Raw genomic sequence first — 25405 nt, 5'->3', positions numbered from 1 at the left:
GACCTCCCTCTTTGGCAGGAGAGGGATTTGAGTTGAGTGGAAAAAAGATATTGCCCAATAGGAATACTTTCACTCTGAGGGATGCAATGTTTTTCTTTTAAAACTGACACAATAAGTGACGGATTACATGTGAAGGTAGATGATTGACGTGCATTCCTAGCGAACATTATGTCGTCATATCACCTAAATTGATGTATTCTACATTAAACACTGATCTTTTAAAATGTTTCCAGTCTCGTTGTACGTGAGCCTGTGTTATATTACTCCTGTAAAGATAACCACATTCATGTGAAATAAAATACGCTCTTTTGTTAAAGGCTTGCAGGGTCTGTTTCTTTTTCATTTGAGCTTTTGCTTTGTGCATCTTTCATGGCCCACCGCCTGTGTTTATACCCTTTACCGACCAAATGAGTGTGTGTATATAGAGGTTTTTAAATTGAGGAAAACCCTCTTAAATAGGGCAATAGACTCTATTTTTCCTGTCGATATGCCTTTCTGTTTTTTTAAATGTGTGTGTTTACGAGAACCGGAAATCAGCTTTTAGTTAACAGAAGACGGCTGCTTGTAAAGCCACTAACATATTCAAGAGGATACTTTACTTTCTTTTTTATCTGTTACATATTTAATTTCTCTTTAAACTCACAAACCGGAGTTGGTGACTGTTGTGGAAAAACAAACAAACATGGTTTTGGTACGTTTTATTGAGTGTCTGCTCAGTTTAAATGGAGTGTGTTTAACGGCAGCATTTGTGTGAGTTGGAGTCAAACAGAGAACCTCTGGGTCTGCAAAATTCAAAGTGCATTAAACTTGCATTCTCTGGGTGTCAGACAACACATATATAAACTACAAATATGTTTCACATTCTTCTCTTGCTTGAATGACCTCACGAGGACTGCTTGTGCAACATGTGGCACCACAGCATTCTATAATGAGTATGTGCTAATTGTACATTTTCAAAACCCTTTTTGGTGGCTGTGAACAGAAATGGTTGCCTTTAAATAGAGGAAACGCATGGCTTTGAGATCCTTGGGTGGAACCTTTTGAATCACATGAATGCGGCAATGACTCATCCAGGTGAACACTAGGGTTGTTAGCATAACAGTAAAGTAGTGAACGTCTCACAGGACAACTGCATTACAATATCAAAGAGTCCCAGCTGTAGTTTCCTAACACCTTTCTTCCCCCATCTCTTGTCCCCCACATTTCCTTTGTTTCCTCTTTCTCCACCTTCACCTTCCACATTACCTTTAGCACATAAAGTCAGCTTCACTGTGATTGGCAGGGAGGACATTAATGTGTTATTCATTGGTTGTGAACCATTCCCATCTACCTGAGGGTCTGCCTGCGTGACCACTCATGCAGCAACTCTCACACAGGAAACACATTTTCCAATCCCTGCTTTGTAAAGTCATTTTAACACTGTTTCCAAAATATCACTGGCTTGTGGCTGCACTGCAAGCATCTCCGGTTTATGAAGAACCAAAAGGAGGTAGAGGAGATGTCCGGAGTCACTGTGACTAACTTTTCGGAAGGTAAGCGTCATGAATTTAGATCATATTCAGGCACGAGAAAAACAATGTGAATAATCATTAGTGCATGTTCGTGGCTTTGTGCGCTGAGTAAAAGACAGGACTTAACCTTTCCAGGAAAAGTTTGGCTTGTTTTCACACATACAATTTTAATCAATTATTGTGCACTGGTCTGTGATCTTTTACTCAGAATGAACTATGCCACTTCTTATCATTGTATTTTCACAATAGAATTGGATTCAGATATTATTTCTGGTAAATAAAAAGTGATATATGTTTGATGAAAGTATGCCCCTCTTATCTAGAATGTGCATTCATTTGCATGCATTTTCCATTGTGCTCGTTCAGGATGATATGCAGTAAACACGGTTGGTTGTTAAGCGATGACCTTTATGGACAAAGGTCACAGTGTGAATATAATGAGCAGCAAATCAATTTGAATATGATTTATTCATTGAGAGATGAACACAATCGACACAAACAAGTGTTTATGTTGGACTTCAGGTCCCACTGCTTCATATCTGCTTTGTTGTGTATACGGAGTGACTCATGTCGAATTGATCAATCTCATTGATTTAGAATAAACACGGAAAAACATTTGGAGACAGTCTCTTAAGTTTTATAACAGTTTATGTTTATATTGGAGGCACTTTGTGGTAATGTTTGACCACACAAATGAACGTTGTAAGCTGCTGTGCACTCTGTTAGACATTTAAAGCTCTAAGTCAGTAACATATTGTCAACAGATTCATCCAGTAGCTCTTATATGTCATCCATTACTGAATCATGAAACTTTGATCATGCACATTTGATTGAATAGACATCCAGGGAATATGCTTTGTTGCTTCTATAGACAACAATGTTAATATCATGCCTGTGTGTGATGTGTTGAGCTCCTGATGCGCCTGCAGCTTGATTAATGTTTCACACGTAGACTAAACCAAACTAACGGTGCACTTGCAATGAACCCATTGACCACACAACATTAGTTTAGTAATGCAGCATTTTCTTGCTTTCCTGGCCTGTTTGTTAGTGATGTTATAGTCACTGTTTGACTCATTGCTGTGTCAGCGATGAAAGTCCACAATGCATACTGCACGTACATGTCTGTGCTGTAAAGGAAATGTAGGAGTTATATGAGGTCATGTGTCAGTCTATTTCTGCATGGACTTGATATAGAGTAATAAGCAATGACCAAGCTCTACAATATGAAGGTTTGATCTGTGCATGTCTTGTTAGAAGGACAAATAAATAATAACACAAACTATACGATTGTGCTCTCATGCAGTCATTTTGGATCAGGGCCTAAGCCAGGACATGAGACCTTCATGTGTCTTTTTGGGGGGGGCCTGGGTTTGGTCAAAGACAGATAACAGTAATACTACATGATGAAATATACCTTTTTATCATATAATATAATATGTGCACATACATACTTAAGGCCATATTCACCACACCTCGTGATACAGCAGCTGAGGCCTACATTTCGAGATAAAAGTTGATGTGCTCCGGTTTACAGATAGTTTATTATCATTATGCAACACAGGGTTTCACAAATCAATACAGTTGCAAAACTATTTCACAGAAGAAGAGCATGATGAAACACAGGGAAACAAAAACAGTGCCAAATGCACTTTTTAGACTTTTTGTTTTTTCTCTATTGATTTGTTTGCAGGAGATAGACAGGAAAGGAAGAGCGGGAGGGGGCAACATGCAGCAATGAGTTGTGGGTCAGATTTGAACTCCTGCTGCTGCAAAGACTAAAGAGTCAGATGAGCTATCAGGGCGGCCATCATCATGCATTCAAACCGACAATTGAGTTGTTAATTAGCCTGAAAAATCACACCGACAAACAGCTACAGCTACGACCATGTTTCATAAGAGAGACAATTGGATTTAACAACCATGTCAATGATTGCACATCTTGATACATTTTAAAGCAAACATTCATCAAACTGGTAGATACAAATAGAAAAACTGCAGCTTGCGTTTTCAAACCAGATGCACTACACTGATAGGAACATCTATTCATTGTTTTTAGCTGGCCTTTTTCACCAAGAATAGCTGCTTCTCCTAAATGGAAACTCTTTTGATTGTATCCTTAAATTAGAGTCAGATTCTGGCTGAAATTAACAAAAGACTGTGCTGCCCTCTCATGGCAGTGGAGGGAAGAGTCATGTACTTATTTGGTTACCTTTGTCTTGCCTCTGGTCACTAGATTGCCAGCTTACTAAAAATCTAGGAACTTTTTCTACTTGGGGACATGGTTTATTATTTTGCATCCACCAACCAATCCAAAATCAACCAGTCCGTTTGAGAAATACAATTTTACTGAGCACCAAAGTTGCTCCAAGAAAGAGCTTGTAAGGTTTTAGCTTGTAACTTCTATCATAAATAACAAGCAGATATAATGTCAGTAATTATATTTCACTATTAGTAATTAAATACAAGGAATCCACAAGGAAATGTTATCACCTTATACAAAGACTATTTGTTTTGAATGTTACATTATTTCCTTTAGAAAGTAATTTTCTCTTGCAGAGGTTGTCTCTTTGTTCCCGTTTATGCCAGTAATAATAACTTTCAACATGAGCAACTAAATTACTCTCCCAAATTGTCAGAGGAAATCACATACATTCAATTCCTCCAACAATAGGCAAGTACATAGAAATAATTACAAAACAAATTGGTCAAAACAATTTTCAAGAAAGTTACATTTGAACGAATGAATGAGTGAAGAACAATTCAGGAAGTTACTATAGTCAATGAATAGCTAAATGGTTTCTAAGTAAGTCTGAATCAAGATTTATAGATAATGATGAGACAAACAGGCTGCGACAAATTATAGTACGTTAAAATATATTCAAACCATGGAATCGAAACAACACATATCTGATATACCCATCTAACACAATAACAATTTGTTATGATGTGTCGTTTGATTTCTGCTGAGGAAAGTGCCAAATACTGTGAGAAGAAATGCATCATTTACGTTATAAAAATACAAGGTAATGTTCCTCTTCTTAGGTGGTGACCACCAGTGGAGTAATTTCATTCCTCTTTCAATTTTGCCGAGCAGCAGGTGCAGTGGGTTGATAGTGAAACAGCTAGTGTGTCATGAGCCTTGAAAACAATATATGTTTTATTTATATTGTACTACTTTGACCAGGTCTGTTTGTGTTTGCTTTATTGGTATCTGGTCTCAGATACTCCCTGATGCCTTCTGTGAAAACCTATTAGTATTAGTAATATTTGTTGTTAAAGTGATACTGTGAGTGTTGCCTACTGAAAGGGATTTGGAGCTGGTTTTAAGGATGGGTCTCACATTTCTTATTCTTTTCAAAGGGTGGTTTGATGCAATTCTCCTGATTGACAATAGGTGGCAGTAACGTGCCAAGAAATGCAACAATGACATATAGGCAAGAAAGGAGAACAAAATGTGTGTTTAAATTATTCCAAAAAGCAGGCTCAAACAGGACGTCTGGTGATTCAGCAGAATGACATGTATCATGTTTCACAAGACGCTTCAAAGACAAAAGCACTGAATGAATCACAGCAGTGGGTGAGTTAAGGTGTGTACACATTTTACAGAGTTAGCTACTTGGTAACCTTTCTTTTAAAGTTTAATCAGGACAACAATATCCAGAAATATCAAACACAATACACATATTTTTTTCCAGAAATATCAAACACAATACACATATTTCAAAAACTGAAATACTAGTTCATAGGCACAAGGACCCAGCAGACAGAAACATGCCTCCCTCTTCCTGCCCTCTCAGTTCCTCCCTCAAACCAATGTGCTGCTGGAGGAGGGGCAGTTTCACTTCAGAATGTGTGTGTAAGTGTGTGTGTGTATGAAATACATTGAGAGCACATCACTGGTGAGTGCAGGGTGATTTGGGGGCAGAGAGAAGGATGATGGGTTGACCTTTGGAGAGCGTCTCACCTAAATAACCTGGATAACATGGAAGCCAAAAAGGTCCTCCATTTTGTGCCATCTGGTAAGTATACAGGGGTGGAGGGTTGTGAGAAGGTCTTTCATGATGAAACATGAGCCAACAGAGCCCAACACGTGGAGAAATCCTCTCTACAGACTGTGTGTGTGTGTGTGTGAGTGTGTGTGTGAGTGAGTGAGCTGATAGCATCTGGAAAAGGTGTAAAAGTTATCTATAGTGCCGGCTTTTATCGTTGTATGTACAATAATTTCTATTATCTTTTATTTGCCAGGTTCTGTGGGTGCTATTTCCTTTTTTTATGTCTTTATGGGCTCTGTTTTAAAAGCACAGAATATGAGCAAAATGCTTTTTATTGCCAGGAAAGCCAGGAAGTCAAACGGATATGGCTTAATATTTACAATGTGGCAATAAACGGCACACTTATCTGTCATAGATAGGTTTTTTACAGCTAACCTTCAATTGATTTTGGCATGTTTTAACACTGTTATAAAGCCACACTGCTGGGGTTATCATTCAGAAAAGCACATTGCATTCAGTGTGTATTAAGTTAGAAAGACTATCTTTTATGTTGCTATAGTGTCATATATTATCTTCATAGCTACACAACTCACAATGTCACTTGTATAATATAACTATTACTCTGGCTATCAAACAACTCACTAGAGCTCTAAGACAATTATTCAACACAAACATGATTGGAAACTATTTTGATTATTGTTTTAGAGTATTACAAATCTGGCCAATACTAATGGGTCTGGATTATTGTGAGGTTTTGCTTCTTTTCTTTATGTTATATAAAGTGAACTGAATATGTCTAGGTTTTGGGCTGTTGGTCGGACAAACCTAGTGGTTTTAAGTTGTAACCATGTTATTTGTTTTACTATTTTAAACTTATGATCAATTAATTGAGAATTGGCTTATTAACCAATACTGAAAAGCAATTGCAGAACTACAACAGGTATACATGTTTTTCTGTTCAGTGCCATTAATGGGTTAAAAAGTCCTACTTGAGTTGTCTCAGGTCAAGGATTAAGAAGATTATCTACCAGAAAAATGTCTAATATTCTAATCTGGCCTTTCCATTCTTGTTCAAGACATTCTCTGCTTGAAGTTGAAGATAATATGATACAATTGGATATAATAAAGAAGTTGTATCAAATCTACAGCATCCCCTTTCTTAGCTGCGGTTATCTTCAGGCTTACAAACGTTGTTCAAGTTTTACATCATCCAACAAAAAAACGGAATGTTATTAACAAGTTTTAAACACTTCAGTTTCCCAGAGGATTAATGTCACACTTTGAAGTTTACCTGAGTAGAAAGCACCTTCAGATGTGTGCTTTGGCTAGTGAAGGACAACCTGTGATTACTGTTGCTCCGGTGCTGGATAACTAACATCGGGTCGTCCTTATCGTTGAGGTGTTGAAGTGGAATGAGCTGTAGTTCCTCCTTCCTGTTATTTGCTTTATTTCAATATATGAATGTGTACATTGTGACCTACAGAGTACACACTGTTCATGGTACAGCTGCATACACTAACCGTGGTCAATTTCAGTGCTGATAAGAGTTTGGTATACTTACTGAGAGGACACAATTACAAGCTTGTCTTTATGTTTAAAAGTCAAGGGTTCAAGTAGCAGTCAATTCACAAGGAGCGCGTCCCTACTGCCTCGATGATTTGACCTTGTTCGGTTCAGCACAGATTTCTCAGCTTTGTAACTTTTGTTCCCAGAGACCCAACAAGATTCCTCTGTTTTTTCTATCGCTCAAGGACGTCCTCTCCCCACAGATAGCACTGGGACAGGGATGAATACAAAGATGCCTGAGGCTTTAAGTAAGTCCTGTTTGTCAGAAGAGAGACGGCATTGCTAGATCGGAGATCGGGTATGTCAGGAGATACAGAAACATGTTTAATTGAATATTTTTGAGAGAAAGGAATGAGCAAAAGAACTGTTGAAAACAAAGACATTCATATTTACATTCTCGGTTGCACATATTCAATCCGGGAAATATTAATACATAAACATTCAGTTTCTTAATCCTGGTGAAAATGCAGAAACAGTGTTATTATCTTGAGTATTGTGTTGTATTTTCCACATATTTTGAATTTCTGCTCGCCTCCCTCACACCTCTCTCATCTGTGTTGGTAGATCAATATAAAGAGGATGAGGAAGCAGAAGTGAATACATTAAAGGAGAGGTGTCATGCTTTTCCGGTTATTACCCGTCCCCTTGTGTGTTATGAAGGTTTTTATGCATGTAAACGGTGTGCAGAGTCAAAACCCTCAAAGTACACCCTGTAGCGAGTAAAACTCTAACACCTCCCCAAAACGCCTCCTTGGAGATACGTCATTGTCCATTTGATTCTTCCGGGACGGCATGATGTCAAGCCGTACCCGGAACGAAATGGACCAATCCGTGGAGCCGTTACGTTACGTCCGCGGAGCAGTTACGTTATTCCCCCGCTGATTGGTCCAAATTGACCAATCCACGGACTTCCTCACACACACATCTGTGTGCAGGGAGCAGGCAGCTCAGCTGATTTCTCCTCCCTGGCTGCAGGCTGATAACAGACAGTTGGGATCGCGGCGAAATTCTCTCTGCAGACCCATTCTCACAGCGTTTATCAACCTTTTTCTTACTCAATATCAAGCCACACTTATTGTTTTTACTTCGGCTGTGAGTTTGTGTGTGCTCAGGATGAGTTTGGCTGTGTTTCGCTATGTATCCTAAACAAGGAAACAACACCTCCACGGAGCTCAGCGCGATTCACAACGTCCCGACCAATCAGAGCACACTGTGCTCACAGGGAGGGTGGGGGCTGGAGCTTTGGGAGCTACAACGAGCCGTTAAAGGCAGAGAGTGAAATTCAGTGAATACAAGTAGTTTACAGAGATGCTGTATGAGAAACCAATGTGAGTTTGGAAAAATGCACAGTATAAATCTATTTTAGTATACCTCAACAATGGAATTATGATCAGTGGAAATGGCCATGACACCTCTCCTTTAATGCAGAAACATGTATTTTTCCCAACTGAGAACCAAACAAAGATCTCAGACACATTACCATTTTTTGCTAGCTATTAAAACCTAGAGTAAAGTTGGCTAGTCATCTAAAATCACATTTGATTGGAAATACAAATGTAAGCGGCACTGAGTTCAACGCTTTGTAGGAAGAGAAGAATATAAGGATACGGATATGAATACATTTACATATTTGTGAATATATGGCATAGAGTGGTGGAATGTAAATATGTACATTTAAAATGTTCAAGTACTATTTTGAGGTACTTGTACTTCAGTTCAGTATTCATATTTGATGCGACTTTTAACAATTACTCCATTACATTATGGAAGCAAATATTATACCTTTACTCCACTACATCTGAAAAAATTAGTTGCTTTATAGATTCAGACAAAGAGCTAATGACAAATATAAATAAAATATTACATAATACTAAAATTAGCTCCACAATTGCTGGCTGTTATGGAACCATTAATGCCTCAATAGTCTTGATCCATACTTATATATGATTTTGAAATGGGTTCTTACAATAAGTACTTTAACTTGCGGTACTATAAGTGTATTTTGATACCAATTCTGACTTTTGCTTAAGTAAGGTTTTAAATGCAGGATTTTTACTTTTAACCTGTAACTTCTACTTGAGTATTGGTGCTGTCACTTGAATAAAAGATCTGAGTAATTCTTGCATCACTGCTGCCAAAAACGATAAATTGAAACAGAGACACAGGATTATAACTTGGAAAGTGTCTTGTGATAGTTTCACAGACAGACTCAGCAGACTATTTAAAGGAGCAGTGTCAATGTCAAAGCTGGACCAAAGAGTTTCTCTTACACTGCGATGTCACACGAGTGCACAGTAAGAGTGTGAGGAAATCGGAAACCCACAGGCATGAGCCATCGTAACCAACAGTATTTTGTATTGAACAATCATGTTATTGTCTCCAAAAACTATCTATAGTAAACTAAATACATTCAAGTACATGTGATTATTGATGGCCATGCCTATATCCTCTAGAAGTTATTGATTTTGTTTGTTTTTTAACATAGGTGCTGGCTTTTATCATAAGCAGCTAATCACAATTTACAAAGTAATTGGACATGTTAAAGATATGTATGGTCATTGATATCTGATACTTTTATATATATTTAATTTGTTCTCTCTTTTAGGTGTAGTTTTTAGATAAGCTTGTAGTTTGGTTCTACCTAACCTGCACATGAATTTTGTTTTGATTCACTTTTCCTCAGTTTGACCTTCCTTTAAGAAAAGAATAAGACAGAAAACAGGCCTGCAGAAAGACGGTGGTACTGTGGTAGTACAAACAGGGACGGATAGATAAAGCAATCAGGGGGGAAATTCCCACGGACACAGTTTTGCTTTTAAAGCTAAAATATCATTTGTCGCCAATCTCATCGTTGCAGCAAATGAGAAAAAGAGTTACTGTTTAGTGTTAGTCAGTGTCTACTGTTGATCATGATGATAAGATGTAATGGAAAGTGTTTCCAACAAACTTGACCTTTATCTTAATGAGCCGAGACAGAAGAGGTCTCGATGAGTACATCATCGTCCTCCCTCTACACGTTCTGTGGTACAAACAGCTTGCTTTATAAGCTGAGAGGCCCCCTGTTGTCTGTGCAGGCTCCTGTGAAGTAGACGAGGCCTGGGAATGTTCTGTCTAATCTGCTTTGAGATGTATTCTTGCTGGGAGCCCCCCAGAGCCAATCTCTGCCTCAGGCGAGGAAAAGCTCATCCGTGCAGCTTCAACACAGAAACACGAGCGCCTATACAAACATCAGGCACAGCTGGTGTCAGGTTTTTGTTGTAACAGAGAGCGAAAGGGTCTCTTTTCAGTTCCTACTGCTCTGTTCCTTACATCATATCATGTGTTATGCTTCTAAAGTCTTCAAGGACAGACTGTTAGATCATTAGATAATGTTCTAACAAGTTTAGAAATATCAATCTTCGTCCAGGAAATGTGTTATCTGACGGTAAACGGTTTGTATTTATATATAGCGCTTTTCCAGTGTTTGCGACCCCCAAAGGCCTTTTATATATATATATTTCTTCATTCACACATTCATACAGAGGTGCCTTCCGCTCGGCCGCTGAGAGAAGTTGGAACGTTTTTTGTTGGTGAATGCAGCACTTTTGGTCACTTTAAGTTTATGCTACTGTTGCACAGGTCAGACGCAGCATGGCACAACTGTGTAAGTTTGAGAGTTTCACACAGTTTTATCACCCTTTGCTGGTCACTTCGTATCTGTGACAACGTGTTTCGTAAAAGGGGTTGCTCGTAATGACAGGAGGTTTTAGCACTCTGGAGCATTTAGCTCTTTCAGCTCATTGTTATGGGTTAACAAAGGTCAATTTGACTTTTTGTTCCATTATTCCCACTCTCACCAAAACCTTGTTTGCAGCCGACAGCTGTTCTTGGCTGAGGAACTTTGATAAAACTATTGTAAGCTATCTGCTCTGCAATGAACAACAAACTGATTTATCTGCACTGGTAAAGATAGTGGAGAATTTACCCGCTGAAAAGCCAGATATTTCCCCCAGGTTTTCCCTGAAAATGTAATCATAGCTAAAAGATAAATACAATTGGACCTCCTTCATTAGACGGCTGAAAACATGACTTTAATAAATGTTGGACCAAATAACGTTTGCTTTTATGAGCTATCATTTCCATAATATGGTTGCAACTTAAAAAACAATGTTGAAAGATAATATAAAACACTTTATTGTAAAAATTCAACGTGCAGTGAATAACACATTTGTCTTTCCTTCTACAGAGGATCCATCCAGCGGGAGGTCCAAGAATGGATATGTTTTCCAAGAGATGGGTGCGTAGCAGTAATATATATCTGTATTTAATCTGATTGCTTTTTTCTCAGCATGGTTCCTGCTCCTTTGTGCAAGATATGCTCTACATTATTCAGGATATGAGGCAGAATAATGTAGATTTTCACATGGAAATGTGCTAATGCTAATATTCCTCGCTGCTCACTGATGACCCATTCCTCATGCTGGTGAGCACAACGCGTGTTAGAGGTTAATTAATTAATGGGTAAATAATGAGGCAGATCATCTGTGGGTCGATGACGGGAAGCGGGAATAATCATAGCTGAAGCGTAGCTCTTGAAGGGTTAAGGTTAATTCTCCAATTCTGTAGCTGTTCCTTTCCCCCCTCATAAAAAGTGGCGATGGAGATGCCATATTTATCTTCTATACAATTAAGGAATTTATGAGCGGCTGCTATTGTTAAAGTGCTGCGTGTCTGGTGTAAGGGGAATTTTTTTATTGGGTCTCTCTCTCTCTACCGCCTGCTGTGTGCTTGTCAACAGATGGCAGAGTGGTGGGAGGAAAAAATAAATTGTCCCTTACTGGAGACACTGCTTATGTGGCTGGAGCTGCATCTTAAACTTAACAGTTTTATCTCACTGTTATGTTCAGCTATAAAATGGCCTTCATTGTTATATATCATATCATTATTATTACATTAATTTCTTATGTTTATTTGATATTTTATTGCACATGCTAAAATCTTTAGTTTGTTCTTCTTCTATGAATTTTTAAATGGAACAATTGTTACTAAAACCAATTATCTCCTGGGATTATTACATTATTTCTGGTTCTGATTTCTCAATCGTCAAGTCAATTGAAAAGTACGTCTGACACCGAATCCCTCAGTTTTGTTCAAAATAAAGTTTGTATGTAACTTTTAAACTGAGATGTATTGACTGTCACTCCTTATTTTTATATTCACAGAGCTGAAGGATGGGGAACAGAAGGATTGTGAGGATGATCTCAAAGACCACATCTATGACAGCCAGGTCCAGATCAGTGCGTCAGGTAATAATCATTTCACTATAACATGTTCAGCCTGTGGTGTGATTTGTTCTAAGATTATACATTAGAGAGAACAGAGCCATTATTTACCGATACACATTAATAAGCTGATGTAAGTGGCGCTGTCTTTCGTGACTTCTATCATCTGAGGATAATTTGCCGCCTCTGCAATTAGGGAAATCATGTGTGCTAGCGAGTCATGCACATGCGGTTGCTAGATGTATTAGTTAGTTCCAAGAATAACTTTAGAAATGTGAAAGAACCATTCGGTTGCTGGAGGCTGAGACAGTGTGTACAATGATATATTCTTTATGTGGTTTTTATTTGCAGATCCTGACTGTCCTGGCTTTGGGCTTTTGAACACAACAAGAAAAGTAAGATATGTTTTTCTTGTCACCCTCTCTGTGCCTCATCACAAACATGCATTTTGTGTAAAATACTGCAAAAAGAAACTGTATTTTACAGTTTCTATTACACTTCTCGCTTTTCAACTGTTCAATTTGAACGCTATAATCCTCATTTTCTAGTGCATGCTTCATATTTTATACTAAATAAGAACTGTAGATAGAATATTCTGCACTTTTATTATATTCTGTTTCTATTATATTCTATTTAATTAATTATTTTATCTGTGTTATTGTGTTGCACTGTTGGAGGAGCCTGTGACCTAAGATTTCCATTGTCATGACTACACTGTAGCTATGCACACATGACAATAAAAGCCTTGAGGTGAATCTGAAAGCAGTAAACTGGGAGGAAATGTGTGGATTAACTTGCCTTTGGGGGGGATATACAGTCAGCAAAAGGAACATTACACCGGTTTGCACTTTGACATTAAGCTAATTTCCCTTTGTTCTCGGCTCACACTAGTATGTGAAGCCGATGAACTTCCATGAGGAAGTACGCGCCCACAGAGACCTGGACAGCTTCCTGGCGCAGGCGAGCATCCTATTGGACGAGAAAGCTGCCACTCTGGACGAGGTCCTGAGGCGGATGTTAACTCACGTGGTGCAGGACGGCCACGGGGACTGCGATGTGGACGAGGTCATGAACTCGCTGTTCACGGACACAACAGGGGAAGAATTGAATTGTGAGCTAAATATATCATAAGCACTTTGAACGATGCTTGTAATATCAACTTGTTTTGGCAGTTCAGTTAATTGTATTATGCTCCCACAGTTCACCTCCTGTCAGAGACCCTTCAGGGTGTGATGGCTACTTCCACCGGCATTCGCTACCAGCAGTCCTGGCTTTGTATTCTGTGAGTTCTTCCACTATAATATTTTAGAGAATGTTTTTGACTCCTAGCATCAGTTCAGTAGAGTTCATTTGACTGTACAGTGACAGCAAACATAAAATCATTTCATTGGAAAAGCAATGTTCTGTTGGCTTTTTATAACCGAACTGGGGTCTAATTTACACCTGCCAATACAGAATGCTGCACAATCAATCATGTATACACCACTGATCACACGTAAATTAATTTCCCATTGATTCAGCTCCAATGTGAGGAGTCTGCAGAGACGCCATGTCTGCATCACCCGCCTGGACAGGCCACAGAACTGGGGAGCGAACTGCCGCGAGGCGCGCTACGTCATCCTCATCCTGGCCCCCCCACGGACGGTAGGGACAATTATCAGTTCTGCTATTTAATATTAATGATATAATGGAGGAAATATCAGGAATGTCCCCCTTGTAGCATCTTAAAAGTGTATAGGCGCAGGTTTTTCTAGCCTTTCATTTTAGTAACCTTGTAATCTTTGCATTTTGAACTGTTAATCAACAAGCAACTTGAACATGTCCCTTAGGTTGTGGGAAAACAACCATTTTTCATAATTTTTCTGAGGCATTTTATTGACCAATTACAGAGGAACTAATAACAATTGATTTTGTATGTGCCACCTTAATCAGGTGCATTTGGAAAAAAACAACATTTGAAGTCATTTTTGAGGTTTAGAACTGGCTGATGACCTTCGTTGTTGTTTTATCCTCACTCTTTTGTTATGTGATACAAAGTAAAAAAATGGGCCCCACTTGAAAATGTTTTCTCTCTCTGTGATATTATGAACAATTGAAACTGTGTAGAAGTTGTTGTTTAAAGCCAAATTAAAAGAATGTCTCATACCATTCTTCTCCAGAAAAGCACCAAGTCGGCCGTGGAACTCGGTAGAACATTTGCCACGATGTTCTCGGACATTTCCTTCAGACAGAAGCTTCTGGAGGCCAAGACTGAGGAGGAGTTCAAAGAGGAGCTGGTGCACCACAGAGAGCAGCTCTCCGTCGGCTCTGAGAAGCCGATCGTAACGGAAGTGGAGGACTCAGATCCACGGAGAGGGAAACCACTTGAGGTGTGAAAGAATAGCAAATAGGAGATGTAAAAGACAAACTGTTATCAGTGCAGAGTGGCCCTTTGACTGTTGTATAACTGCATAAGCACAGAGCTTATAAGCCAATATACAACGATACTTAACTCCACAAACAAAGGAGTTGTACTTGTAAAACCAACACTTATGTTCTCTACCAACTGTTAGATCTCCACATGTGGGACCCACCCGTGTGTTCTCCCTCCATCCAGGCGCATAAAGATGTGAGGCCGTAAAGTAAAGTAGTTGAGCCAGATTATCTGATTATCCTGTTTCCACACTCCATCAGCCAGGCCCGAGGAGCGAGCAGCTGGGCAACAAACTGAGAGCGCTGCCAGGTCTGCCATGGCTCTGGCAGCAGAATGTGGCTCCATGTAATGATAAAGTACTTCATTATGTCTTGTGTTTAAATTGAAAGGAAATGTTTGCGCCCAGCAGGAGGGCGGAGAAGAGGGAACACCCAGATACTGCCTAGAGAGAAAGCATGTATTTGGGTTGTAAAAGAGCAGAGTTAACAACAGGTTGTGGCTGCACTTGATGTCCTGAATGCTTTAATAACAGAATTTAAATGTAGGGTTGTTGCTGCCAAACCAACCTTTTAACCGGTTCTGCAATTACAGAGTTGCATAATACAAAAACAAGCAATGATGGACCCTTAGATGTGCCATTATGTCCAATTTTATAATGGATGCGAGTTAAATTCCTCCACAAAAATGTATTAAACATTTATTTTTATTATGCTCATTCAAAAGACCTTTTACACAACCAGCAAATTAATGAAAATTAATGTTATTCGAAAGGAATGTCCCAGTCAGAGGAATCTTTCAACATAGTCATCTGAAGCACAGGAGGTTGCTCAGGTCATCCATTCATTTCAATAGGAACACTGCGGCAGCACAGCAAGGCCAAACACATAAATGCAAATGCACCGTCCTCAGTACTAGAGGATGAACTCGAATCCCTCCTTGAGTAAAAGTAGGCTACTAATACTCCTATAAATACTCTGTTGGAAGTAAAACTCCTGCATTTGCAAAGTAAAAGTAGTTAGGTATAATCAGGAAAGATTCACAATAATTTACGACATGTCATACTTAATACATATATACTATATATATAATATGTGCTATATAAATACAATTAAAAAATATATAAAAACATGCAGAATAACGTTTTAAGAAGCGTGAAACAAGAATTAGAAATGAATGTACAATAGCTGTCAGATAATTGTCACGCTTGAGTAAATATACTTAGTGACTTTCTACTGCAAACACTAAGCCTGTTAGATTACTTTGTGTGTCTCTACTGTTTACATCGCAAATGTTTACCCAAAGTTACATCTTAATAACTTTCTAGAAAACATGTTCTGAACATATCAAAGATCACTGTGCTGCACTGTGTTTGCAACTGATACGCTTGAAACTGAGTAAACTAAAGTATTTAGTTTACACTTGTCTACATGTTTCCAATTTAGTGCCAATTTACCAACACCATTTTGAAGGATTAAGGAATATCAGAATTACAAGCCATAACACATAGTTGTGCTTTCAGTATTTTAATACTGATTTTATTCCACAACTATAAGTCTCAATAGTCCCCTTCTAGGGCTCTCTATGTAGTGAACATGAGTTACAGCATCTGAATAATTACTGGAGTGTTAAGTCTGAATGAATAAATCCTGTCTCTTTCTCCACAGTTCAAAGAATTCCTTAAATTCGGTAAAGGTGTTTTTGATGACCTCCGGCGCAGACTCCCTCTCTACCCGTCAGACTTCACAGATGGTATTAATCCTTTCTTGAAACACTGCCTTATAAGAACAAATCTATTTGACTTAATTGCCTCTGCTGCAAAATCATAAAACGTCTTATTTAAAAGCCTAACACATTGAAGATAACTTGAGGTTTCGGCTGTTATATCTTTCATAACCCTTTAAATAATCCATCAAGGAATAACTGGGAAGGACCGCTGCCTGCTGAAGTACACCACCACTGCCATCTTCCTCTACATAGCCATTCTCCTGCCTGCTATCGCCTTTGGATCATTAAATGACGAAAGCACAAGAGGAGAGATAGGTGTGCACCCCTGTCTTTATCTGCAACATTGTTTAATGTATGGCATGCAAAAGTACTTAAGTCAGTTTTCTTGACAGATGTTCAGAAGACCATTGTTGGGCAGAGCATTGGAGGAGTGATCTACTCTCTGTTCGCCGGCTCACCTCTCGTCATTCCACTGACCACTGCACCCCTGGCCATCTTCATAAGCGGTGTGTATTGTGTATTACTATTTAAAGGTCACCTATTATGCAAAATCCACTTTGTCATGTCTTTTATACATCAACATGTGTCCCCTCTGTGTAAAGAGATTCTGAAAGTTTCAGGAAAAAAGATTCTCTCACTTTTTGTCCTGATCCATTTATATAAAAACCTGTCTGAACATGAGCTGATCAGATTTTGGCCACTTTATGATGTCATAACAATTGTTTGGCTTGTGTAACCATTAGCCAATCACCAACCAAGGTACCCCCCCCCCCCCACCTTATCACCTGAATCTCCTCCTAGAGCACCATTGTGTTCTTTTTAACCAAATATCTCTCAGAGGGGCGTGGGGAGGGGCTCCTTATTTTCATCTAAAGTAACAGACAGAGAATCAGCACGTTTGAAACAGGGCTGAAACAGAGGGGATTATGGGATGCTGCAATGATCTGTTTGGTGACAACACTTCAGAGACATGTTTTGTATATATCTGAGACCTGCAATATATTGATGCAAAACAGTATAATAGGGGACCTTTCACTAATAAGAGGCTGCATCTTCTCCAATTTCTCTGGCACAAATCTGTAGCAAGTTTCAACATTGGTCAAACCATTATGTTTCCTTTCACTGTTTTCAGTCTCTCAGGGTTTATTTAGATATATTTCATTTCATTCTAGGACAAAAACTGACTCAAAATAGTATGATTAGAAAATGCATGTACCTCAGAAACCTCAAGGAGGAGCGAATTGAATATCAAAGATATGCACAACAGTACGCAGTGTATACATGTTCTTCATACTGAGACATTTGATGGATACAATGTTGGCATTTTTTAATTTATCTTCATCAGGAGTCCTGAATTTGACTATTCATTAAAGGGTTAAATGTACTGTGATCTAGACATTTCAAAGTTGTACTGTTTAGATATTTGCCTAGAGTATGTTGTAACAGATTTCAGGCCTAAGGCAAATCTGAACCAAATGTTGTTGCATTTCATACTGAACATAGACTTCGGGAACAAATGGATTAATCAGGTGGATAATATGTAGGGCTTTAACTTTGAAAAAACAACAGATAAACTCCAACAAAGTATTATAATTAACAACAAGTAGCCATTTTACCAGACAGTTGCTGTGAAAACATTATTTTTGAATATTGTGATTGACTTATTTTTGTGTCAATATGTATGTTTTTCAGTAATCAGGGGAATCTGCGATGACTACGACCTTGACTTTAAAGCTTTCTACGCCTGCATTGGTTTATGGAACAGCCTGTTCCTCATCCTCGGAGGCTTATTCAATGTCAGCCTTTTTATGAAACTGTTCAAACGGTGAGTACACAAAAACAAATATATTTCAATATGCCATATCACAGACAGAAGCTTGTCACTAACCGTGCACTGAGGTGAGGCTACAGATAGGAGAAGACGCATCTGTTATGACTTGTTTTCAGACATAATTATACATTTAGTTTAATATGCACTCTCGCTATCTGGGCTATTATTTCGCCTTGAGCGAACTGTTATGTCTGTGTTTGTATTAATAACACAAATCTGTTTAAACATGAATGATCATGCAATGCTTTTTAGAACACTTTCTTTTACATGTTTTATCTTTCAGCTCAACAGAAGAAGTCATTGCATTGTTTATTTCGATTGCTTTTGTTGGAGATGCAGTGAAAGGCACCGTTAAAAGTAAGTCAAGACAAGGTTAGACTACATTAAACATGTTTTGAATGTTTTTGCAGCAGAGCTATCTCCCCACACCGCAGGGGGGATGACTAAACGTCCCTCACATCGTTTGTTGTAGGTAATGAAGCCCAGCAAATATTCAGATCCATCACAGAGTCTTTAGAGGAAAAGCAAGCATAAAATCAAACAGGCTCCCAACCCTGTAATTTAAATATAATGTAGTCTGTCACACAGCTTCTGTTTATATCATTTTTTTTATACAAGGGTTTGCCACAAGACTGGAAATAAATGCATTAGATGTATTCTATTCTTTTAAGCCTCAGGCTGTTGTAGCTGCTAAACTGCATCAAACCGAGCAAAGCTTCAATTCAGAGCAGTGCTTTAATGCCTGTAAATATACTTATAATGAATACATAGAAGGTACATAATATCAATAAGGTAGTAGAATATCTTATAGACACTATCTAGCCGAGATCTAAGGACTTCTTAAATGTGTCAGTTTCTAAGTACAGTTTTATTTTGTACAGCAGCATGTTCCTGCCATCATGGCAAAACATGTTTTTCATAACAACAAGGAACTTCTTAATTGTTTACAAGATCCCAAATAACAAACTGAATAATATCAATTTGACAGGGAACATGTTCTTGTAGTAACACCTGCACCTTACAGTGTACTTTTGTTGTTAAAACACACTTGATACATAAAATTACATTAAAAAGATCTGGTAAAAACAAGAGCAAGGCTGGTAGCAATCCCTTTACGTTAACATCGGAATCATTTTTTAACAAGAAGCAACATTTAAATTCATGTGAAATGGTTTCTCTAAAAATCAGAAAGGTGACCCTCTATAACAAGAAGCTTGCCCTCTCTCTTCTTCCCCTTCACTAGTTTTTAACCACTTCTACCATGCACCCACACTGGCGAGCACAAACACCACGTTCGTGCTCCAGCAGATCACTGAGATTCTAGAGAAGGCCAACAACCAGACGGGGAACATGCTGGTGTCTCCTAATGGGACCTTGTCGCCGATGGGACACGCAGAGGAGCATGTCTTCCTGCCCGAGTCTCTAGTGCTGACCACCAGAGAGAGACCCGTCCTCTGTCTGCTGCTCATGCTGGGCACTCTGTGGCTGGGATACGCCCTCTACCTCGTCAAGAGGAGGTACGCTCCCTTTCTGAACTGCTTATTCAATTTATCTAGACATGTATACTGCAAGAAGTGCGACAATAACTTGAACAACATCCTACAATACCACAAAGTAAAATTGCCTCGTTTTTTAAATATTAGTTCAAGTAAAGACTTAAACATTATAAGCATCTAGTGACGTGACTGTCTTTCAGTCTTTACGTATGCGGCTCAAAGCCACATCATATGTATGGTGGAGATACTAACGTTTATAAAGATACCAAAATGTAATGCTGGGTAAATGTGTTTTAATGCAATGCAATGAAAAACAAATAGAGAACATACTGTATGTGATATTGTTGTCAGCATGACAGTTCTGTTGGGCAGGTAACACAATAAGCCTTTCCCTTTGAAATGTGGAGTAAGCATTGGTGTTAAGTATATTCACTCTAGTACTGTACTTACGTAACATGATGAGGTACTTTTTCGGCTACTTTATAATGACTTTTCTTCACCTTTAAGAAGAAAACGTGTGCTTTGTACCCCACTGCATGTATCTTACAGCTGAAGTAACTTCTTAATACTTAATATATTACTCATTAATTTAATTAGATGAAGAAAGCACTGTTTTAAATGCAGTTCTTACATACTGTATGTACTGAAGTATATTTTACATTGTTGTTTTGCTAGTTTTATATAAATAAAGGATCACAACTTTAAATATGAAGGGACATAAATGAAAGTAATTGTACTTGTGTATAGCCCTTAGGTCCATGTTATTAGTGACTTTCTACCTCTGTGAACAGTAGTTGCATATATGTCCTCCTCACATAACTGGTAAGAAGTTGGTGGAAAGATGTGAAAAAGATGGAAGATTTCCCAGGAGTCAGGCAGGATGTATCAAATTATCCGCAACGATTTCCACCCTTCGGGTGTAGTAATGTAATACATGAGGTAGATAAATGTATGTATTTCAATGTCTCCTAGGATATCTCACAAACTTTTTACCACCCGATATGAATTATTTTGAGCTAAGAGAGTAACTAGTGTCATCACTGTAGTAAAACTTGTAGAATTGATTACATAATGCACAATGTTGAAATATCTTCTTCTATCTATCTCCCACAGTCCGTATCTGAATGGCAGAGTCAGAGAGGTGGTGTCTGACTGCGCTCTGCCTATCTCTGTGGTGGTGTGCTCCTTTATTGGCTCCTACCTTTTCCTCGACATACAGCGTGAGTAAAGATCTCTCATATAAAAGAACTGATTGAAGAGTACCCTCGAGACTTAAAGTCACAACCTTGGCACAGAACACATTTCACTGTTCATAAATCCTCGGTTGGAGGTAGAGAAAAGGATGTATTTGCTTTCAGGGAGCTTTCAACTCAGCGTGGCTCCTGAATCAATGTGGGTTAAAGACGCGGGGTTGAACGTTGCTTATAACACAAGCAGAAAAGTTAAATATGAAGACATTTCTTTATATAATGTTATCATCTTTTCCCTTGCAAGTGTGATGTCTCTGCTTGAGATGTGTATACTCAATGTTATGCTCTCTGTGCTATTAGTTCCTAAGTTCAATGTCCACGATGGCCCCGTCTTCAACTTCCCTCATTTTGATAAGCTGTCAGGACTGAATACACTGAGCGCGGTCGGGCTGGGTTTCCTCCTCGCTTTGCTCATCTTCATCGACCAGAACATCGTCATCTCACTCACACATGTGCCTGAACACAAGTAAGACTTCGATTTTAGGTGTACTTGCCAAACCAAGGCTATAAATGTAACATTACTCTAGTTTTTAAAGTGTCCAAATCTCATAGACGCTCTACTGCTCCTCTGCTCCTCTGCCATCTACAGTATACAGAGGTTATATTGTTCTGCTGCTGTGTTGCATTGACAAACCACTTGACACCTGTGTGTTACCAGGTTGCTAAAAGGCACGGCGTTCCACTGGGACTTGGTGCTGACGGGCTGCATCAACATCCTCATGTCCTGTTTGGGGTTGCCGTGGATGCACGCTGCCTTCCCACATTCCTCCCTGCACGCCCGTCAGCTGGCCAAAACAGAACAGCACGTAGAGAACGGACACGTCTACACAACGTGAGTAAAGTTCAAATGAAGAAGAAACCAGAGTGGGGCTTTCAAAGATTGAAAACACCAGCGGATCTTAACCCTTTTATCCGAGTGTTTGGAGGCTTTGTAACAATGTTGTTGATTTGCATACTGACAATAATATCTTCATTGTCACTTAGTGAAGTGGAGATACTCTATTTTGAAAAAAACTGATCTATTTATCTAATTCTGAGTTTTTGGGTCAAATATATCTAAATAAAAAACATTATTTTGTATATATATTATTTTAAAAGTACATTTTATTTTAAATATATAAATATTGATCCTGATTTGAACATTATTTTAGTCATATACTGCAAGTATATTGGATAGTTTTTGATATTTCCATTTCCCTTGAAGATTTCTGAGGTAAATAATTTTCTTTAAAGGGGACCTATCATGCAAAATGCACGTCTTTTATACATGAATATGTGTCCCCGGTGTTCCAGGGAACTCACCAAGTGTCAGAAAACACAACCCTCTCTATTTTCCTACATACCCAAATCTCTAAAAAAGGGGCTGCAACGGATCTGATAAAAACTGATCCAGATTTGAACACTGTCCTGACGTCAGGACAGTGGCGCTACGGCTATTGGGCCAACTCCACCAATCAGGAGGAGACAGCCACGGCCATTGCCGTTCGAAAGCGCTGGAGACGCTGTAGTACATATGCCAGGCCAGTAGATGGTGCTGTTCTCACAGAATCAGCCCTTGCAAAAACAGAGCTAAACATTTTCAAATTGAGCGAAATGAGGCATGGCTAAAATGCATGATCTGTTTGGTATTTTGAAAAAAAAAAAGTATAAATATGCCTTATATAGGTATGGTCCTACACTATATTATTCAAATATAGCATGATAGGTCCACTTTAAGCTGAGATGATAAAAGGGATAAGAAAGTAAAACTAGGACTTCCTTACTATTAATCTTAATATACTCATTTGTTCATGTTGTTAAGGGCCCCCTAAAGGAAGAACACTCTTTGATTGACAATCATGTCTTCCACATAGATGTAAATTATTGTACTTATGTCTTTCTCTCATCAGATAAGAAGTGTTTATCTGGATATTTAAAGTATTTCTCTGGCTTTGTGTCCAACAGTATAGTGAGTGTGAAGGAGACTCGTCTGACCTCGCTGGTAGCCAACATCCTGATCGGCCTGTCTGCCTTCATGCTGCCCATCCCTCTGCAGTGGATCCCCAAGCCCGTCCTCTACGGCCTCTTCCTCTACATTGCAGCCACGTCGCTTGATGGGAACCAGATGGTGGACCGCATGGCCCTGCTGCTAAAGGAACAGGTGAGCAGCAAGGACACTGTGGTGTGATTGGTTGATCTCTTTTTTTCCCTGTTTATCCATTAAACTTCACATGGTGTCTGCTCCAAACGGCCCTCAATGGTAGATGTTTAATTAAGGGCGAAGGTTATACGCCAACTTTGCTGCTACCTTGACATATAAGAATCCTGCTCAGTGTCATGGTTATACCCCTAAGCAAGAACAAAAATAACTATTTTTGTTATAATATGACTGGTAGCTATGTCATAATTACAAGACACCTATGCATAACAGTTGGTGAACAACATACAATCCTATCGTGTTATAAAAACAAGACGCTTCTATTAACAGTTCTGTATTTCCTTATCAAGATAAAGATTGGTTATATGAAGACACATGTTGAGTTTGTGAAATTATTAAAACGTTTAATTATAAAACAAGATCAGGGGATATCTTGTTAAAACATTTCTCATAGAAACATGATTTGATAATAATAAAATACCTTATTATAAAATGTTCCCACCAGATGTTTCATTCATCCTGCAAAGAACATATTACCCAACTTTAATGGACTTGAAAGTAAACTACTTTTACTTTAGGAAACTAAATGTAATGCAACATGTCATCTAAAAGCATTGTAACCACATGTTACTCACTTTTCTTTGTCCAGACCTCCTATCCACCCACACACTACATTCGCCGCGTGCCTCAGAAGAAGGTCCACTACTTTACGGCGCTGCAGATGCTCCAGCTGATCATCCTGTGTGCGTTCGGGATGTATCCTCTGCCCTACATGAAGATGGTCTTCCCCCTCCTGATGATTCTGCTGGTCCCTGTCAGGTAAGAAGAGCCAGGCCAACAGGGGGCAGAGCGGCACCGTGGAAACCAACACACTGCTGCAATGTCTGCATAGAGTTGACATTATATTGGCTAAGATTCGTTCTTCATATGAAGTTCAGTTTACTTCTGGAAACAGGTAGATGAAGTGCTGTGGCTCTGGGGGGGACTTTCTGAAATATGAGGAAATAACCGAGTGATATCATTTTAGCTTGATCTTTAAAACCAAACCACAAAGTTATAAAAACTCAGGATGAGGAGTAAGGCTGAACAACGTGTAATTATTTAACATATAAAGCTTGTATTGAGATGTTGGATTGAATGCTCAAATGGCTGTTATATTATTATAATGTAGATTTTATGACATCATCATCCTAAGAAACAAGTCTTTGAACAAAATCCTCAATTTGGATAATGCAAAGTCATCAGAGTATATGCACTAGTCTTTTTTATAATGTCAACTTACTTTAAACTTCAGTTCATCCTTGTATGCTCCTCTTTGTGTGTAGGAGAGCAAACCGTTTTAAACTCCTTTCCATGGTTTGAATTTGAGAAATGATTACATTTATATTTTATTACTTTATTGAATTTTGCACTTTGAAATACAATAACGTTGTTGGAAATGATTTGATCAAGCTAGTCGGAAACAGTCCTTTCCAACAAGCGTTCACTGAAATCTAATTCAACATCAAAACAATTACTTCTTATAGAATATAACTAAAGCCTAATCTTTATCTGCAACTGTGCAGAGAGACCATAGTGAATGGAGATGAAAGAAAAAGAAGCTGCGCAGCATTTGAATATGGATTTAACATTTGAGTTTCAGCGTTTGAAAGATAGCATACAGCTTTGAACTTTTTTGTATTGCCCTATATGAAGTTTTAAACAACGTTTGTAAAGCATTTTGTGTCTGTGTATGAAGGATTAATACATTAAGAAACCTTTTCCATACTAGCATGCACGTAACTGCACAACATCATCTGGTATCTCTTTGTGTTTTATTTCAGGACCACCCTTCTACCCCGAGTCATCGAAGCCAAGTATCTGGATATCATGGACGCCCAGTACATATAGATGGACAGAGCGCACCTTATGGAAAGATTCACTTCTTCCTGTTGGGAGGGACACAGACTCAGAACTCAATGACTGTGTCAACAACTAAACAAAATGCATTCGGACTGCAAGATGTGGATGTGAGCACTCTCTCGTGACCGGACGACATTTACATCCCTCAGAAGCTTTCTCATTGTTCATCACACATTCTCCATCGATGTAGCTGCCATTTTAATATCCAACATTCCTGCATCTTTATTGTATTTACCAGTGTTGAATGAGTGTCTTCTGTTTCGCTTATTCTTTACACACACACACACACACACACACACACACACACACACACACACA

General features: G+C 38.7%; 1 protein-coding gene across 2 annotated transcripts; it reads left to right on the top strand.

Moving 5' to 3' along the window:
* The first annotated feature begins 1367 nt into the window (after positions 1 to 1367).
* Positions 1368 to 25405, top strand: LOC117490255 (sodium bicarbonate transporter-like protein 11). 2 transcript variants are annotated; one of them, XM_034139904.1, is made up of 20 exons: positions 1368 to 1532; positions 11298 to 11348; positions 12274 to 12357; positions 12685 to 12728; positions 13225 to 13444; positions 13534 to 13615; positions 13854 to 13977; positions 14493 to 14702; positions 16411 to 16495; positions 16661 to 16786; positions 16864 to 16977; positions 18164 to 18296; positions 18586 to 18659; positions 19546 to 19819; positions 20912 to 21018; positions 21349 to 21514; positions 21707 to 21880; positions 22993 to 23188; positions 23835 to 24004; positions 25009 to 25405. In XM_034139904.1, exons 1-20 carry the CDS (start codon positions 1472 to 1474, stop codon positions 25073 to 25075), a joined length of 2562 nt encoding a protein of 853 aa, XP_033995795.1. In that variant the 5' UTR covers positions 1368 to 1471; the 3' UTR covers positions 25076 to 25405. The 2 variants fall into 2 exon arrangements, with proteins under 2 accessions (XP_033995795.1, XP_033995804.1); XM_034139913.1 differs by lacking the exon at positions 1368 to 1532 and adding an exon at positions 5324 to 5533.

Source organism: Trematomus bernacchii, unplaced genomic scaffold (genome assembly GCF_902827165.1).
Source record: "Trematomus bernacchii unplaced genomic scaffold, fTreBer1.1, whole genome shotgun sequence".
NCBI classification, from domain to species: Eukaryota; Metazoa; Chordata; class Actinopteri; order Perciformes; family Nototheniidae; genus Trematomus; species Trematomus bernacchii.
This window is presented reverse-complemented; position numbering and strand designations above follow the sequence as displayed.

Excerpts from the sequence above, each read along its gene's own strand:
- LOC117490255 (XM_034139904.1), top strand. The coding sequence starts at position 1,472 with ATGAAGAACCAAAAGGAGGTAGAGGAGATGTCCGGAGTCACTGTGACT. Across the intron at positions 18,660-19,545 it reads AGTGAAAGGCACCGTTAAAA|TTTTTAACCACTTCTACCAT; the intron begins GTAAGTCAAGAC and ends CCCCTTCACTAG. Across the intron at positions 19,820-20,911 it reads CTCTACCTCGTCAAGAGGAG|TCCGTATCTGAATGGCAGAG; the intron begins GTACGCTCCCTT and ends TATCTCCCACAG.